This window comes from Homarus americanus, unplaced genomic scaffold, assembly GCF_018991925.1.
Source record: "Homarus americanus isolate GMGI-L3 unplaced genomic scaffold, GMGI_Hamer_2.0 scaffold3766, whole genome shotgun sequence".
In the NCBI taxonomy this organism is placed as follows: domain Eukaryota; kingdom Metazoa; phylum Arthropoda; class Malacostraca; order Decapoda; family Nephropidae; genus Homarus; species Homarus americanus.
The window spans coordinates 145,433-164,820 of record NW_024716718.1 but is presented as its reverse complement, the minus strand read 5'-3'; the positions used below and the strand labels follow the sequence as shown (position 1 = coordinate 164,820).

Genomic DNA, 19,388 nt, shown 5'->3' with positions numbered 1-19,388 from the left:
GTTGGTGGACCTGGATGATAGGTGGCTGTTGTGTTGGTGGACCAGGATGATAGGTGGCTGTTGTGTTGGTGGACCAGGATGATAGGTGGCTGTTGTGTTGGTGGACCAGGATGATAGGTGGCTGTTGTGTTGGTGGACCAGGATGATAGGTGGCTGTTGTGTTGGTGGACCAGGATGATAGGTGGCTGTTGTGTTGGTGGTCCAGGATGATAGGTGGCTGTTGTGTTGGTGGACCAGGATGATAGGTGGCTGTTGTGTTGGTGGACCAGGATGATAGGTGGCTGTTGTGTTGGTGGACCAGGATGATAGGTGGCTGTTGTGTTGGTGGACCAGGATGATAGGTGGCTGTTGTGTTGGTGGACCAGGATGATAGGTGGCTGTTCTATGCATAATTTGGAGTTGAGAGAGATGGCAGGCAGGCAGAAGTTTATAAGGCAGGTTGTTGGTTCACTGCTCGTTACCTGTGATGACCCCGCGCTAACGACCCTAGTGGGGGTGTGGAGGAGAGGGGGCTAACGACAGTGGGGGGTGGGGCTGACGATGAGTTGGGGGGAGGAAGGACTTGTAGAGTATGGTAAGGGTTGAGGGTAACTACTATGCCTTACCTGTATTGAATGGTTGAGTCTGTACCTGTTATTGAGGGACTATTTTTTTTAATATGCCCACAGGGGTTTCGGTCTGTGTCTGTCTGTCTGTCTGTCTGTCTGTCTCGCCGGCGCTGCGGAAGAAGCTGCCCAGCAACAACCGATGGACATGACACTTAAGGTTATACATACAGTGGTGTACAAGATGCATTGGGCACAGTCCTTGACCTTTTGTGTGTCGCGCCACCAGGAGCGTCGGGGACACACCTTGTTTGATGACGGAACTGTGAGGGGAAGGAGGGAATACGTGAGGCCTTATGAGGGGGTGTTACGGGAGGAAAGAGGAGGACACCTTTCACCGGGAAGGGGGAGGTGATGGAGGGAGAGGGGGGGGGGCTGTCTTTTAAAGTGTTTGGAGAGGGGTACAGTACAGTGGAGTGGGGTGAGGGAGGCTTGTGTACAGGAACGTTGTATGGAGTAACTCGCTACTATTAACTCAGCCTTGATGTGATTTTTTTCCTCTTTGACCATCATTGTAGCCAAATAAATCGTGAAAACAATTATTGAAACTTAATCTAAATATTTGTTGTATACATTAGTACTTTAACCTTTTTTATGTGTAGGTATTAATTATTTACTTCCTTTTGCTTATTATTAATTTAGTGTGTTCAGAAAGTAAACACTGGAGCCTGTATGAAAACAAGGCTTACTGACTCGTCCTTGTAAGGTTAAAATATATATATCCTTATATTTTACGGTCAATTACTCACAGGGGAGAAGCAGGTTGGCAGAGTAAAGTCGGGAAAATCCCCCTCACACCTTTTCACCCCCTCCCCACACCTTCCACCCCCTCCCCACACCTTCCACACCACCATACCCTTCCCCACCACCACCCCCCCACCATACCCTTCCCCACTATCTCTCTCACCACCACCACTCCTCCAACGTATACCCTTCCCTCGACCATACCTCTCTCCCCATTCCTCTCACACCCCCCCCACCATTCCCCCACACCCCCACCATTCCCCACACCCCTCTTAATTTCTACCTGTTTCGCTCTTGGTTCGTCATCCCAGGATTCAACTCAGATATTGCCGACGGAAAATGTTGCTTGTCGAACTCCCCGGAGAACTTGTTGTGTTGATCCATTCACCAAGTTGGACTAGAATCCGTCACTGTTTGTCCGAGTTATCGTGTTCATAAATTCCTTGATACGCGGACAGGTACACGGCCACGAGTCACGACGGACGCACAGAACGACTCTCAGATACTTCAATGAACACCACGTACACACACACACGCACACACAGAGAGCATTGAGGGGATCAGCATGCATCTCCAACCATGCCCCTCTCTTTTCCCCCACATTCCTCCTCCTCCTCCTCATTCCTCCTCCTCCTCCTCCTCCTCCTCCTCCTCCTCCTCCTCCTCCTCCTCCTCCTCCTCCTCCTCCCTCCTCCCTCCTCCTCCTCCTCCTCCTCCTCTCCTTCCTCCTCCTCCTCCTCTCCCCCATTTATTCTCCTGTGACCTGTACCGGTATATAGGAAGTGTGTAGGTGTGATTACGACAGATGAGTGGGCGTGAATAAGAGACACGTGTGTGGGCGTGAGTAAGACAGGATTGTGGGCGTATGTCAGGTATCCGATAAAATTCCAACGTATCCGAAGATTTTCCGACTTCTCACGATTTGTTCCAATTAGAATGACTTGATCCGATTAAATTCCGACGACTAGAGCCGATTAAACTGTTAACTTTCCATTTCAACTGCAGGGTTTGCGGCATAACTTAAGTAAATCTGGATCTGATTTAATTTTAATCTGATAGTTAAATCTATACCCGATTCCGTAAAATATGTACCTGACCCCCTTTAAATCTGGACCTCGCCCTATTAACCCTTTAAGAACGGTGATTTAAACCCTTTGTGTACGAGGAGTTGGACTTCTGAGTACACATGTCATTGTACTCAAAGTCCTCGTATTCAAGGGTCACCCACACCCCCCCCCCCCTAAAAAAAATGGACGGGGACTCATTAGGTTTGAACTGGAATCCTCATTAAATATGGATTTAATCTCTGGAAATCTGGAAGAATATCTGGAATCGGTGGTGTGAGAGTAACTGAAACCTGGAATCTGTATGACTCCCTACTAGCCAGCCACCCTCCCTCCCTCCCACCTCCCCTTCCCCCTCCCCCATCCCCTTCCCCCCACCTCTCCTTCCCCCCCCCACCTCTCCTTCCCCCCTCCCTTCCTCCCCTTCCCCTCCCCTTCCCCCCCACCTCCCCTTCCCCTTCCTTTCCCCCCCCTCCCCTTTCCCCTTCCTTCCCCTCCCTCCCCTTTCCCTTCCTTCCCCCTTCCCTCCCTCCTCCCCACCTTCCCTCCCTATCCATCCATTCTCTTCCTTTCTTCCATTCTCGTGTCTACTTCCCTCTCATCCCTCCTCTCTCTCTCTCTCTCTCTCTCTATCGTTTCCCTTCACCTTTCGTTCCTTCTTTTTTCTCTCCCACCTGACTCTCCTGTCCCATCTTTTCCTTTCTCCCCTTCACCTCGTCTCCCCTCTCTCCCTCCCCATCTCTCCCCTCTCCCACCTGTTATAGTTGCAGAGAGATTAAATTTTAAGGGAGTTAAAGTTTATTTAATGCTTCCTACTACTAAGTCTTCCCCTCCCCTCTCCTTCCCTCCCCCTCTCCCCTGCCCCTCTCCTTCCCTGCCCCTCCCCTGCCCCTCCCTCTCCCTTCCCCCCCTCTCCCCTCTCCTCCATTGTTAATGCTCTCCCTTTGCCTCCCCTTTCTTACATCCTCTTCTTTCTCCCTCCCTCCTCTTCCTATCCTCCTCCCCTTTTCCTCCCATCTATTTTCTTTCCCTTTCTCAACCCTTCATCCCTTCCATCACTTTCCATCTCCTCGCCCCTTTCTCATCTCCACACACCCGTCATCTCACCCCCTCTCATCTCCCTTTCCCTCCCTCCCTCCCCCTCTCTCTCCCCTCCCTCCTCCCTCCTCCTCCTCTCCCTCCCCTCCTCCTCTCCCCTCCCTCCCTCCCTCCCTCCTCCTCCCTCCCTCCCTCCCCCTCCCCTCTCCCCTCCCTCCCTCCCCTCCTCCTCTCCCCTCCCTCCTCCCTCCTCCTCCTCCTCCTCCTCCTCCCTCCCCTCCCTCCCTCCTCCCCCTCCCTCCCCCTCCTCCTCCCTCCCCTCCCTCCCCTCCCCTCCCCTCCCTCCCTCCTCCTCCCTCCCTCCCTCCCCTCTCTCTCCTCCCCTCCTCCTCCCTCCTCCTCCCTCCCTCCCTCTCCCTCCTCCTCTCCTCTCCCTCCTCTCTCCTCCTCCCTCCTCCTCCCCTCCTCCTCCTCTCCCTCCTCCCTCCTCCTCTCCCTCCCTCCCTCCTCCCTCCCTCCCTCTCCCTCCCTCCCTCCCTCCCTCCCCTCCCTCTCCCTCCCTCCTCCCTCCCTCCTCCCCTCTCCCTCCCCTCCCCTCCCTCCCCTCCCTCCCCCTCCCTCCCCTCCTCCCCTCTCCCCTCTCCCTCCCTCCCTCTCCCCTCCTCCCCCCTCTCTCCCCCCCTCTCCCTCCTCTCACAGTCGCAGCTACGCGCCATGACAACACCATTCCCAGAAGTATCTAGAACCTTTGAAAAAAAAAACACGTATCGATTTGTTTATCGTTTCGGGAATTCTTGGAATAATTTGGAATTGCTGGAATCTGATGGAAGGGAGACTGGAATTGAGTGGGGGGGGTGGGGGTTCGTGTGTTATGTAATAAAAAACTAGGACCAGTACCTTAAGTAAATACCATTGAGTTACCAGGAATTAATACCGTTCAACCTTGATCCCTAATTTAATAACACAATTTACATCCACCTTTTAAAATGTGTCCCAATTTTCACCTATTATTGTTGGTCCCATTTTGTCACTTATGTAGTAGTTGAAGTAGTAGAAGTCATAATAGTAGTTGAAGTAGTATTTGTAGTAGTAATAATTCCAGTAATAGTAGTAGCAATAGTAGATAGTAGTAGTAGAAGTAGTAGTACTAGTAGTAGTACTAGTAGCTAGCTGACATAAACAAAAGGGTGTTGGTGGTGGTGCGGAATTCCTGGAGTGTGAGTGTGTGTGTGTGTGTGTGTGTGTGTGTGTGTGTGTGTGTGTGTGTATGTGTGTGTGTGTGTGTGTGTGTGTGGGACTGAATAAAAGGTCACTCGTGAATTGTGAATGAAGTGAGGAGCCGTAGTAAATATTGAAGGAGAGGTGCGTACGTTGGCTCACCTGGGGGGGTGGAGGAGGTTAGTGCTTAACCCGATTAGGGGGTGGGGTTGAGTTACCTGTTTGGAGGGAGGAAAGGAGGTTTAGTTACCTGATTGGAGGGAAGAGGTGGGTTGAGTTCATCTGATTGGGGGAGATTTTGATTGGTAGGCAGTAGGAATTCAGCCATTTGATTGGGGTAGTTTGTGGAGTTGAGTTAGGTGATTAGATGCCTGAAATGACTAAATAGATGGTAATGTGGGGTGGGGGGGAAGGTTGTTGAGGTGTATGGGGGATAGATGTATTGCTCTCTCTCTCTCTCTCTCTCTCTCTCTCTCTCTCTCTCTCTCTCTTTCTCTCTTTCTCTCTCTTTCTCTCTCTCTCTCTCTCTCTCTCATCAGTTCGTGACCCTGGAGTGTTAAAATGTGGTGAGGGGGAGAGGGGTCGGCTCTTCCCCCTCTCCCACAACACCTGTATGCGTAACTGCAGGTGTAGTGGCGGTACTGGAGGGAAGAGGAAGGTGGAAAAAGAGTCGTGTGTATTTTGTTTTATTTTTTCCGACGTAAATAATTACAAGTCTAAATGTCAAGCGATTAAATTCAAATTAAAAAAATACTCAAAGGATTTTTTTTCTCTCTCTCTCTCAGGCCTTCGAGTGAAAATATCATAAGGTCAATCATTTACATAAGACTGAATAAAAAAAAAGTCCTTTCAAACTAGAGAAAAAGAGTTGAAATATTAAAGTCAAACATACAGCAAAAAGTATATAAATAAAAGTAAAAAATAAAAAAAAATAAAAAAAATAAAATCAGTGGGAAAAAGGTGAAAAAAAAGTTGGGGACAAAAATCTCAAACTAAAAATTAAATAAATAATAGTGAGATATTTATATATAAAGTTTATCAATTATGCATAGAATAAAAACAGTACAAAAGCGATACAGAGGAATAAATATTGTGATAAAGGGAGGCAAACTAAACATGGAAACGATATACAGACGAATAATGCAAACAATAAGAAAAAGACTTAGAATAATACAAACAATAATAATAATAATATACAAGTAATTGTTTATGGACCTTGTAAACAATGATTTTAATATGAGAGTAAAATGCAAACAAGTGAATTGCTTGACCAAACTAGTGAAATAAAGAAACACTAAACTGTAAGATGGAAAGATGATTTTTTTTAGAGGTAAAGTCGGTCAGTTCTTCAGTCGGTCAGTCAGATAGTTGTTCAGTCAGTCAGTTGTAAAGTCAGTCAGTCAGCTATACTCAACCATTCAATTAGTGAGTTATTTTGTCTGTTTTCAGGAAGTCGTTTTTTTGTTTTTGTTTTTTTTTACAGTCTACCAATCAATTTGTTCCAGTCAAGTCTGCGTGTCATCAATTTTGTTTTTCAGCCAGCCAGCCAGTCCGTCGTGTAGCTATTTACCAGTCAATCAGAAGTGAGTTCTCTAATCTCAGTCAACCAGTTAGTGTCTGTCTCAGCATCGTAGGTAAAATAGACCAGTTAGACGTGTTCTCAGCACTCTAGCTACCTCGTTGCTGGGGGGGGGGGAGATTTAGCGTACGAACCTTTGAACATCCGGGTTCATGTGACGTGCAAAACAGCTGATGATAGTGGAATATTTTTTTTAGACGAAGTGAACGGATTCGGACGAGGCGGAACTTGATCTGATTTCGTGATTCGGTATGATTATTATTTTTTATTTGAAGGGGAGGAGGGTATGACGGAGGGGGGAGGAGGGTATGATGGAGGGAGGAGGCTATGATGGAGGAGGAGGGCTATGATGGAGGAGGAAGGCTTGATGGAGGTATGGGGGTAGGGCATGTGGAGAGGGTAGAAGGAGGTTATTGGGAGAGGGAGTAGGGGACAAGGTAGGGGAATGGGAGGGTGGGAGGAAGGAGGTTATGGGGAAGGGGGAGAGGAAATGGGGGCTGTAACCTATAAACGAGAGTAATCGATTATTTCAGGTTTTATTGTGATGATCAATTATTTATTATTATTACTATTATTGGTGGTAGTAGTAGTAAAGTCTCGGTACCAATTCGTCGCCATTTTGACCGCCGCCGTTAAATCACCGTCTTAAGCTATCTAGTATAATGAGTTCTCACTTCTCTAGTTTAAAGGGAAATTTTACCTGGGAGTGGTTATGGAGCGTTTAAACGTATCCCTAAAATGTGTCAAGTTTTAGGAGTGAAATTTATCGTAGGAACATTTTTTTGTGTGTGTGTGTGTGTGTGTGTGTGTGTCGAGCTATTGAAGGAGAACTATTATTTAGGAGCCTTCGCGGGTCATTATTTATGAGTAATGTGCACTTCATCCTTGATACACCAGGTACTGCCACACGCACACACCTCCCTACTGCACGCACACACGTACACACACACACACACGTACACACACACGTACACACACACACACATGCACACACACTGACACACACACACACACACACACACTGACCCCACACACATACACACTGACCCACACACACACACATGACCCACACACACACACACACTGACCCCACACACACACACACTGGCCCACACACACACACACGGCCCACACATGACCCACACACACACACACACACAAACACACAGCCCTCACACGCACACACAGACCCTCACACGCACACACAGACCCTCACACGCACACACAGACACACACACACACACACACACAGACACACACACACACACACAGACACACACACACACACACACACACAGCCCACACACACACACACACACCTCTGGCCCCCCCCCACACACACACACACACCTCTGACCCCCACACACACACACACACACACACACCTCTGGCCCCCACACACACACACACACTCTGGCCCCCACACACACACACACACTCTGACCCCCCACACACACACACACACACTGACGTAGTTCAATTGGTAAAACAAACTTAAAATTCGCCGAGTGAAGTTTGCTTTGCTGACTCATGATGACTCGGCATTTGTTGTCTCAGGCGTGTTTAAGCGGCCACATGTTTTAGAATTCCTATACATCTACCCACCTAACCTACCTCAGTGTTAGAGACGTAGAAGCAGAGAGATTACCTTGCTATCTACCTACATAACTACTTAACCTTTGTACCTCTACAGTTTATCTACTTATTCTACCTACCTACATTTTAGGATGAGGTGGAAAGTGAAGGAGAGCGAAGAATTGAGGAGTTGAGAATGAATTTTGTGTAGAGAGAGAGAGTTAGATAAGGCTCTCTCTCTCTCTCTCTCTCTCTCTCTCTCTCTCTCTCTCTCTCTCTCTTTCTCTCTGCGCCTGCATGAGATAGTTGAATAAGTTAAAAAAAGTAATGCAGAACTGGACACGGAGAGGGAAAAGCTGTTCACATTTTCATCCACTTTCAGCTTTTATCATGATGCACACACACACACACACACACACACACACACACACTTCACTCTCTTACTAAGAAAGCCCTCAAGTGTAATCAAGCGGTGGTGAACTTTAAAGATATCGGAACAGGTCTCGGTTTGGTTAGGTTAGGAATCGTTAATTTTACCTTTATCTTTACGAATTTTTTTAATTGGTTGTCGAGATTGGGTTAGTGTTAAGTTAGGTTACCGTTTAGTTTGGTTAGGTTAAGTTTGTGTCTGCCTTGGTTAAGTTTAGGTTAGGGTTAGGTTAAATACCCCCAAAAGTCGTTAATGTTCCCGATGTCGTTAACCGTACGAGAAGGTTATCATTACGGCATCGGTGCGTTATACACATGCCATAATAAGTGGTTACCGTTTAGTTTGGTTAGGTTAAGTTTGTGTCTGCCTTGGTTAAGTTTAGGTTAGGGTTAGGTTAAATACCCCCAAAAGTCGTTAATGTTCCCGATGTCGTTAACCGTACGAGAAGGTTATCATTACGGCATCGGTGCGTTATACACATGCCATAATAAGTGGTTATCGTTACGACATCGGCAGGTTACGGGCGATAAGGTTGAAACACCGATAACTGAGAAGATATTAGTCGTCTCAACACCCCCACCCCACCCTCCCCCACCATAAGTTATGAAGTGTACCGATTTCGTAACTCCCGATTTCGTAACGCCATTTCACTTCCGTACCGATATAATCTGCTCGAGTTATCGGTTGTTTAATTCTTGACTACCATGATACCTTTGAGGGAAGTTATCGGTTAATTCTTGACTACCACGATACCTTGAAGGAAGTTATCGTTTAATTCCTGAACAAAATCCATCGTAATTGAATTCTATTACAGTTTACACTCTAGTCGTGACATTTTTTTTTTTACAGGATGGAAGGAGAGGGAAAAAATGAGCTAGTGTGCATTGGAGTGTTTCATTCTGGCTTCGGTTGGGATTAATAATAATATTTCAGTCTCGTTGCCCTGACTTGTGTGTTTGGTCGCTTATACTATTTTTTTTTTTTTGCTGTTGGCCCGTTGTCTTGTTTGGGAATGTCTGTGAATTTTTTATTTTTTTTTTTTATTTGTATGTTTTTGTTTGTATTTGTTTGTTTTTGGAAGTTTGGTGTGTTCTTGTTTTATTCAGTCGCATACACGCACGTACTCATTACGAGGAAATTACATACATATAAACAGAACCTCACTCACTCACTCACTCACCCACCGTATATGGTATCGCAGTATAAGTGAGAGTTAGTTATAAAGGGGAAAATAATTGCACGATCATATTACAGTAATTGAAAGAAGAAGAAGAAGAAGAAGAAGAAAAAACGTAAATAAATGAAAAAGAGAATGAGGGATCGTGATAGGTCGAACAGGTGAACAAGAAAGACAAATGGAGTCGTTAATGTGATACTACACCTGACATGAGGCTTGGTTAGGTTATTATCATCGTTATTCATCATCACCATCGTCGTCGTCATTATCATCGTCATTATCGTCGTTATTATTATTGTTATTATTATTTTTATTGTTATTATTGTTGTTATTATTTTGCTGGTACACTTTGGTCTGAAATGCGTCGCGGTCATCTTAATATTCATCGGTCTTCGGGTTGTTGTTATTGTGGTTGTTATTATTATGGTTGTGGTTGTTATTGTGGTGGTTATTGTTTTTGTTGTTATTATTGTGGTTGTTGTTGTTATTGTGGTTGTTGTTATTGTGGTTGTTATTGTGGTTGTTGTTGTTATTGTGGTGTTATTGTGGTTGTTGTGGTTGTTGTTATTGTGGTTGTTGTTATTGTGGTTGTTGTTGGGGTTGTTGTTATTATTGTGGTTGTTGTTGTTGTTGTTATTGTGGTGGTGGTTGTTGTTGTGGTTGTTATTGTGGTTGTTGTTGTTGTTGTTATTATTGTGGTGGTTGTTGTTGTTGTTGTTATTGTGGTGGTGGTTGTTGTTGTTATTGTGGTTGTTGTTGTTGTGGGGTTTTGTTTGTTTTACTTGTTGCACTGACACTCACACAGACATTCCGGAAGACCAGTAGGCTACCCAGGTTAAAGGAACAGTACACTGGTTACTCTGAGATGTATACTGTAAGTAACCAACCCTCTTACCATCTCCTCCTCCTCCATCATCATCATCATCTTCTCCTCTCTTCTTTTCCTCCTCCATCATCGTCCTCCTCCTTTCTCGCTTCTACTCCTCCCCCCATCTCATTCTTCTCCTCCCCTTCTCCTCCTCCTCCTCCTCCTTCAATCTCGTTCTCTTCCTCACCCTTCCTCCTTATCCTCCCCCCCTCTCCCCCCACCCCCCAACTGGTTCAAACAAAAAAACTCCTCCATATTTATAAACAAATAATTATAAAATACTCGTATCTTACCTCCAGTTGTTATTGGTGTGTGTGTGTGTGTGTGTGTGTGTGTGTGTGCGCGCGCCCGTTATAATCATCAAACCTAGTAACTAACTTCACATTTGCCGTTTCAAAACCAAGGCTGAGGGAGGGAGGGTAGGAGGAGGCATTTTTTGTAGTAGCTCCCGCCCCCTTTCCCTACCCTTCTCCATTCCCTCTCTTCCCTATCCCCCGTCCCTCTCCCAGGTTAGTGAGTCAGGGGATGGAAAGACCCACATAATCAGAGCGTCTTACGATTTTCTTGGTCATTTCCCCCCCACCACACCCCCCGCACATACCCCCACCACAGCACCCCCCACCACCCACCCCCCACTACCACCCCCCACCACCACCCCCACCACACCCACCACAACACACCCCCCACCACCCCCACCCATCCTGACACCCCCACCACACCCCCACCACCCCACCCACCCCCACCACCCACACCCCCACCACATCCCACCACCGCCCACCCCCACCACCACACCCCACACCACACACCCCCCACCACCACACCCCCACCACACCCCCCACCACACCCCTTCCACCCTTAGGACAGGTGACGCCATATATGTGTCGTAACAAAATATAAATAAAACAAGAGTGAGTTGCAAGGTTCATTTGGGCCTGTTTTTTATACGACTGGGTTTCAGTGATAGTGTGAAGCCTCTTATCCAAGTCTATATCCGCCTTATCTTTCTTATGAGAGCCCCTTTATCCCTTTATCCTTCCCTTTAACATTCGCTTAGCTCTTTACCTTCCCCTTTATTATCACTCCCTTATTCCTATATCCTCGCTTTAACCCTTCCTTAACCCCTTATCCTCCCTTTAACACTTCCTTAACCCTTTAACCCTTTCTTAACCGTTTTTCCTCCCTTTAACACTTCCTTAACCCTTTATCCTCCCTTTAACACTCCCTTAACCCTTTATCCTCCCTTTAACACTCCCTTAACCCTTTATACTCCCTTTAACACTCCCTTAACCCTTTATACTCCCTTTAACACTCCCTTAACCCTTTATACACCCTTTAACACTCCCTTAACCCTTTATACTCCCTTTAACACTCACTTAACCCTTTATACTCCCTTTAACACTCACTTAACCTTTGCCTCGCTAACACTCCTTGTGCCGCTTCACTGCTTTGGGTGCTAGTGAGTTCTTACACCCCGACTCTAGACTCAGGTCATCACCAGTGCTTTCTGTTGGGTTTGACTGTGTATCCCCGTGGTGTGTGTGTTATTTGTATTTTTGGTGTATTTTTTTGTCATTGAATTGTTTATTTTTTATTTTGGTGTCAATTATTATTTTTCTCGTTTTGTTTTATTTTTATTTTTTCATTTACTTATTGATTCATCAAGGTGTGGCGGCTGTTTGTTATTGTTTACGTGTGTCTTTGTTATTTACATCATTCTGAATGTCATTGTTTTTGTTCTTCACCGACCAGAAGTTAGAAAAGAATTATTCCTTATACAGTATACGATTTGTACGCAATGCAGAAATATATATATATATATACTATATATATATATATATATATATATATATATATATATATATATATATATATATATATATGTGTGTGTGATTATTAAGTAGCTTGTACGTTTTTTTCCTAGTCTATTTGAGAATGTGAAAGGTGGCGCAGGTGATGTTTTTTGTTGATAGCTATAAGCGCTGGCTGGGGGGGCTATCTGTTGATATGATCCCCTTCACTCTCTCGTCGCCTTCCACCATCCCTCCTCCCCCCCACCGCTCCCCTCCCGTCCCCCACCTCCCCTCCCCCTCCCCACCACTCCCCCCTCCTCACCCTCCCCCTCCCCCACCCTCCCCTCCCCCACCCCTCCCCTCCCCACCCCAGACCTGCAATCTCGCCCGCCTTGGTACTGTGCCTAAGGGTTCGTCCCCCTCCCTCCCTCCCCTCCATTACCTGCCCACCCCACCCCACCGTTTTCCTCACCTTACCTGATCACCCCTCACTTTCTACCTAAACCTTACCTGAGTCACCCTTACTCCCCCCTTTACGGTATGCAGGTAGGATATTTTTATTACTTGCCTGAAGTTCACCAGGTCTCTCTCTCTCTCTCTCTCTCTCTCTCTCTCTCTCTCTCTCTCTCTGACTGTATCTATCTATCTATCTATCCTAGTAATCAGAATCATCTTGCAGTAGACGGTAGTGGTAAGTGTGAGACGCTTTATTATTTACTGAGGACAATCCCGAGTATGAAAGTTGGTTTAAGTGTGAAGTTTACTATTTAAATGTGAAAGTTAATATTCGTTTCAAAGTTACACACACACACACACACACACACACAAGTCAAGCTTCTATTATACGGTCAGGTTGCAGTCAATATGATGTAACAGTGCACATACCCTCTAGTAAGGAGGAGGAGGAGAAAAGAGGAGGAAGAGGAGGAGAAGGCGACATTGAATTAGCACACCTTGAGAGTTCACAACTAGATTGAGAAAAAAAAATGAAGGGAAATTCACCGTAACATCGCATTATCAAGTCGACCTTCCATCAGCGTGACACAGCAGTCTTCCACATCCCCAACAACATTTAATAATTATCAACAGTAGGCATGAAAGACCAAAGGATAATATTACCGTAAGACGAATCAATAACGAGGTAGGAAGATAGATTTTTCCTTAAATGGGTAAGTACACGCATCCTAACTACGCATTTTTAGTCAATAATAACTACGCATCAACCTAATTTACTATACGTATCTCAAAGCGTAACAATGTCCTTCATTTCTAACTACGCATTTTAAGTCGACCTTTCAAACCCAGCAGTACACATCAGCCATTCTAAAAAGAACCCCCCTTCCTAACTACGCATTTTAAGTCGACCTTTCAAACCCAGCAGTACACATCAGCCATTCTAAAAAGAACCCCCCTTCCTAACTACGCATTTTAAGTCGACCTTCTACTCGGGGTTACACATCAGTAGCAGCCCCCTACCCAGCACACCTCTCGACACACCGCCATCTTGCAACACCTGGTCAAGAAGGAGGGAAAAAATAATGGGGGGGGTGAGGAGGGAATTCTGGTCAGTCATGGCAAGAACTGTTAGGTGCAAATATCATGAGACATTATTTCTGTTTGAGTTGTGAAATATTAAGTGATTTCTTTTCCGCAAGAGTGAGTTGTTTTTGTTCGTTGTTTTTGTTTTGTGTGTGTGGGATGCCTAATTTGGGGGTGAAATAAGCTGGGGTGCCTAATCTTCATGTAAAATAAACTGGGGTGCCTAATCTTCATGTAAAATAAGCTTGGTTGCTTAATCTTCAGGTTAAGTATACTCGGCTGCTTAATCTTCACGTGATGCTACGTTTGTAATGGCATTATCAGTAATTTCCTGAGGCTCCTATGTTAAATTTTTCTCCTCTGCTATTATTAAGGTGGGTTTTTACAGTAGTGTGTGTGTGTGTGTGTGTGCGCGTGCGCCTAAAAGTCATGGTGATGTTGGATTAACTGTGTAGGAAAAAATTTACACCTAATTTTTTTATTTGTTTTAAGTTCAAGGGTAGATTTATTTTTTTTTTAGGCCCAGGACTCACTATATAAATATTTTAATTACACACACACACACACACACACTGAACTGAACTGAACTGAACTGAACCGAACCCCATAAACAATTCACAAACTTAAATAGCAAAAAAAATGTTGTCTAAATTATACCAAGTCACTACCTCAACTATACTCCTTCTTCTGTCCCAGTAATTGTTGCAGGTATTATTTTATCGTTAACCTATCTCTATGTCTGTGTCAGTCGGATTCTTAAAGTCCCACCTTACGTTAATTATTCTGTCGTAATTTAAAGAGAGGACACGCCCACCAACACGCACACGCCCACCAACACGCACACGCCCACCAACACGCACACGCCCACCAACACGCACACGCCCACCCACACGCACACGCCCACCCACACACCCACACCCACCCACACACCCACACCCACCCACACCCCCACCCTACGATAATGTTTGTCATTCTTCGTATTTGCTGCCATTTTGTTTATATCGAATCTGGCATTGAGAAAGAAATCTATTTACGTCATATTGAGAATCCAAGTCTACCTGTTACTTTAAAAGAGACAAATAAGTATAAAAAAAATACCCCACTAAGTACAGACACTCAAGAAACTATCGCTACTTGGGGTGTAATCGATGAATTTCACAATGAATGCTACTAAGGGCTACTGTTGTCAAAATACTTCGTCCATTGTCATATTTTCTCAACACAATTTTGTATAGTTTTTTTTTTATAGTTACTGTACCTTAGATTAAACTGAAACGGGACAATATAGTTTATAAAGGAAACGACGTGGATAAAACCTTGGGAGTGATCATGACGTGGTTTTGAAAGGGCACCTAATGACTATATACTTTACATAGTTTCAATAGGAGACGTAATTTATCATCACAGGTATACTCTCTGTACAGGTGTGTTAGGATTTGAGGGGTTATAGTGGTGAGAGGGGGTTCAGATTTCTTGGTGAGAGGAGGCTCAGATTTCGTGAGAGGGGGGATGAGGGGGTCAGATTTCGTGATGGGGGGAGGGGGGCCAGATTTCGTGATGGGGGGGGGAGGGGGTCAGATTTCGCAGAGATGATGAGTAAATAAAGGACTTCTAGCTAAGTTGTAGTTCGTGTGTAGCACTGTGGTGAGGCAAATTTGAAGCGTCGACTTTTTGATGCGTTGTAAACCATGTATTGAATTGTGTAGTGTTATAAGTATACACACACATACATACATAGATAGATACTGTACCATACACAACTTCATACATACATACTGTACCATACACAACTTCATTCATACATACATACATACATACATACATACATACATACACACATACACAGAGGTTTGGGTAATATGGCAGAAGGTCAACTTAGAATATTTACCCTTTAAATGTCGTTGATGTAAATAACCTCAGCAGGTCCAGCATAGAAAGTAAGTTATGTTAGGTTTGGTTAGATTAGCGTTAGATTAGGGTTAGGGTGCTTAATCTTCAGATGAAAGACTCTGAGGTGATGATATTTAGGAGAGTTTTTTTTTCTCTTAATGTTGATGGTGGTTGTTGTGGTGGTGGTGAGTGTATGGCTTGTAAATGGGTAAGTGATCTGTGTGTAAAAGGCAACGTTCTTTCAGTAATAGGCAGTGTCTTATAAGTAAATTAGACAGTTAACTGTAAATGGTGAGTGGAAAATTGGAGCACCATTAAATACACTTAAGGTAATGGGGACCTTAGCGTCTGTTTCCATTAACCTTTTCTGTGGACGACTTAAATCTGGAAAATATGTTCAGTGGTCAGTGTATGCTGGACAGTGGCTGAGTGACCTTTAGAAATAAGGCAGTTCCGGGTCTGGCTTTTTGTCCTCTTTATATATATGTGTGTGTGTGTGTGTGTGTGTGTGTGTGTGTGTGTGTGTGTGTAAGGTTTGCCAGGTAGGTGTGTCTGCCTCGCAAGCGAATGGACCCGGGTTCGAGCACCGGGCTGGGTGAAATTATGGGCAAGTTTTTATACGCCATTTGCCTCTGTCTACCCACCAGTAATTGGGGACCTGGATGTTAATCGATTTGCCGATCGATGTTCTGGAGTAATGGTTAGCCAGTGCAGTTGGCGAGTTGTCCGGTTTCTCGGATTATTCCTTGACACTGGGTCATACCGGTCGTTTGCGACAGCTTCTGCACCTAAACAAATTCACGCCTCGGTGGGGGATGGGGGGGGTGTCAGTAGGTATGTGTGTGTACTGAAAGGAGAACACGTACATTCTAGGTGAGGGTGGGAGGGTGGTGACAGTGAGGGATGGGGAGTGACAGTGAGGGAGGGAGGGAGGTGACAGTGAGGATGGGGGAGGTGACAATGAGGGACGGAGATGACAGTAAGGGATGCGGAGGAAGTGAGGGACGGAGGTGACAGTGAGGGACGGAGATGACAGTGAGGGACGGAGATGACAGTGGGGATAGGGAGGGAGGGAGGTTGGTGACAGTGAGGGATGGGAGGTGACAGTGAGAGATGGGGGAGGTGACAATGAGGATGGGAGGTGACAATGAGGATGGGAGGTGACAGTGAGGGATGGGAGGAGGGAGGAGGAGGGAGGGAGAGGTGAGTGAGGGAGGGAGAGGTGACAGTGAGGGAGGGAGAGGTGACAGTGAGGGAGGGAGAGGTGACAGTAAGGAACGGAGATGACAGTAGGGGATGGGGAGGTGACAGTGAGTGATGGGGAGGTCACAGTGATTGATGGTGAGGGAGGTAGGGAGTGTGAAGAAGTTTCCACAGAAGATAACTGGTGGGAGCTTCTCACATGTCTGACGTCAGGGAGGGCAGCTGGGGCCCCTCTCACACTGCTCTCACCTTTGTACTCTCTCAGCTCCATCTTAGGTTTTCCCAGCACTGTCCTAGCTGATTCCCAGACCACCCACGTCCACACCTAACCCCCACCCACTCCCCATCCCACCCACTCCCCATCCCACCCACTCCCCATCCCACCCACTCCCCATCCCACCCACGCATACTTCATTATTGTCCCAGCCCACCCACGCCTACTTCCAGCCCACCCATGCATGCACCCAACCCACGCCCACTCCCCACCCACGCCCACTCAAATACTGTCCCAGCCCGATCCTGAGAAACACCGGGCAGATTAAATATCCTGCCTGACATCCTGTGTTAGTAGGATAAGTCGTCTAGTATCCTATAGGCGAGCGCCACGGTACATCCTTATCTCATGCTGGAGTCTCAGTGTAATACCGACGCCATTTTTGTTTATCCCGTTTTTCAGTCAGGGTTAAACAGTTCAGTACTCGTATAGTCTTAGTGGGATTATGACGCCATCTTGGTTTCTTTGTTTTCAATGGTAGCTTGTATGAAGGACCTAACGTTTAAATATATTCCCATCACCAGGAGGACAATTTTTTAACACTGGAAGCATTTACATATTCTGGTCAGTGTGTGTACGTGGGGGCTGTCAGCAAGTGGGGTTAGGTTATCGTGTACTGCACCACCACCACCAGTGCCACCACCACGGGCAGCCAACAGCGTCTGGCACTCCTTAACCTTGTAGTGGCGCGTTGATGTTGGTTCATCTGCTTCCTGTAGTGACACCCTATAACTACACACTAAATGTATACCCCACTACACCTGCCCCACTACACCTGCCCCACTACACCTGCCCCACTACACCCCACTACACCTACACACTCCGGAGTTGTAAGTTTTATTTTGTATTCCATTTTGTCAGAATTTATAGAGGGTATTTGTCCCCGTTCTTGCCCCCGGCCCCGTTCCTGCCCCGGCCCCGTTCCTGCCCCGGCCCCGTTCCTGCCCCGGCCCCGTTCCTGCCCCCGTTCCTGGCCCCGCACGTACAGCCAACCCTACACCCGCACCTACAGCCAACCCTACACCCGCACCTACAGCCAACCCTACACCCGCACCTACAGCCAACCCCTACACCCCGCACCTACAGCCAACCCTACACCCACACCTAGCCAACCCCTACACCCGCACCTACAGCCAACCTACAGCCAACCCCACACCTACACCCACACCCACCCACACCTACACTTGACCTACAACCAACCCTACACCCGCACCTACACCTACACCTACACCCACACCCACACCTACACTTGACCACAACCAACCCTACACCCACCTACACCCACACCTACACCCCACACCCACACCTACACTTGACCCCAACCAGCCCTACACCCACACCTACACCCCAAACCCACACCCACACCCACACCTACACTTGACCTACAGCCAACCCTACACCCACACCTACACCCAAACCCACACCCACACCTACACCCACACTTGACCTACAGCCAAACCCACACCCACACCCACACTTGACCTACACCCAAACCCACACCCGGCGAACATGTGCTGTTTGCTATGCATTTTCTTGCGTTTTATTTTATATTATTTTTCTTACCCTTTACAGCCGCCCTAAAGACCAAAAGTGAGTGAGTGTGGATGTGAGTGTGGATGTGTATGCGGGTGGACATTGGTGTGTGTGTGTGTAAGTAATATCAACACAGTATAGTCTAACGTACCATTTTGACCCCATTTATAATCGCCATATTTGTGTGTCAGTAAGGTGCCTAGTACAGCTCCTCGAAGTGTGGAGGAGGCATCTTGGGAGGAGGAAAAGGCATCTTGGGAGGAGGAAAAGGCATCTTGGGAGGAGGAAAAGGCATCTTGGGAGGAGGAAAAGGCATCTTGGGAGGAGGAAAAGGCATCTTGGGAGGAGGAAAAGGCATCTTGGGGGAGAATAAAGGGCATCTTGGGAGGAGGAAAAGGCATCTTGGGAGGAGGAAAAGGCATCTTGGGAGGAGGAAAAGGCATCTTGGGAGGAGGAAAAGGCATCTTGGGAGGAGGAAAAGGCATCTTGGGAGGAGGAAAAGGCATCTTGGGAGGAGGAAAAGGCATCTTGGGAGGAGAAAAAAGGGCATCTTGGGAGGAGGAAAAGGCATCTTGGGGGAGAATAAAGGGCATCTAGGGAGGAGGAAGAGGAAAACCATCTTAAAGGGAGGAAGGAGAAGCGTCTTTGAAGGAGGAAGATCCGGGAGGAGGAGCGTGCTTATGTTGACCTCCTTTATCTCTTATTACGGCTATTGATGACTTCATTTTACCTCGCTGAGTGTGTTGGGAGGCATATTGATGAATACCTGTTGGTTCTTGTCCTTCCACATCCCGCCCAACACACTTTAGGTAGGGTGTGTTGTAGGGTGTGTTTAGGTGTTGTAGGGTGTGTTTAGGTGTT

At 46.4% G+C, this 19,388-nt stretch overlaps 1 protein-coding gene across 1 annotated transcript in view; it reads left to right on the top strand.

Moving 5' to 3' along the window:
* LOC121858497 (calcium-binding and coiled-coil domain-containing protein 2-like) overlaps window positions 1-19,124 on the top strand; it is a 44,115-nt gene extending 24,991 nt beyond the window's left edge. Inside the window, exons 2-4 of the mRNA XM_042354931.1 lie at window positions 17,865-17,976; window positions 18,567-18,588; window positions 18,719-19,124. Coding sequence (XP_042210865.1) covers window positions 17,865-17,976; window positions 18,567-18,588; window positions 18,719-19,124 — 540 coding nt within the window. The remainder of the gene's footprint in view (window positions 1-17,864; window positions 17,977-18,566; window positions 18,589-18,718) is intronic.
* Window positions 19,125-19,388: the final 264 nt, after the last annotated feature.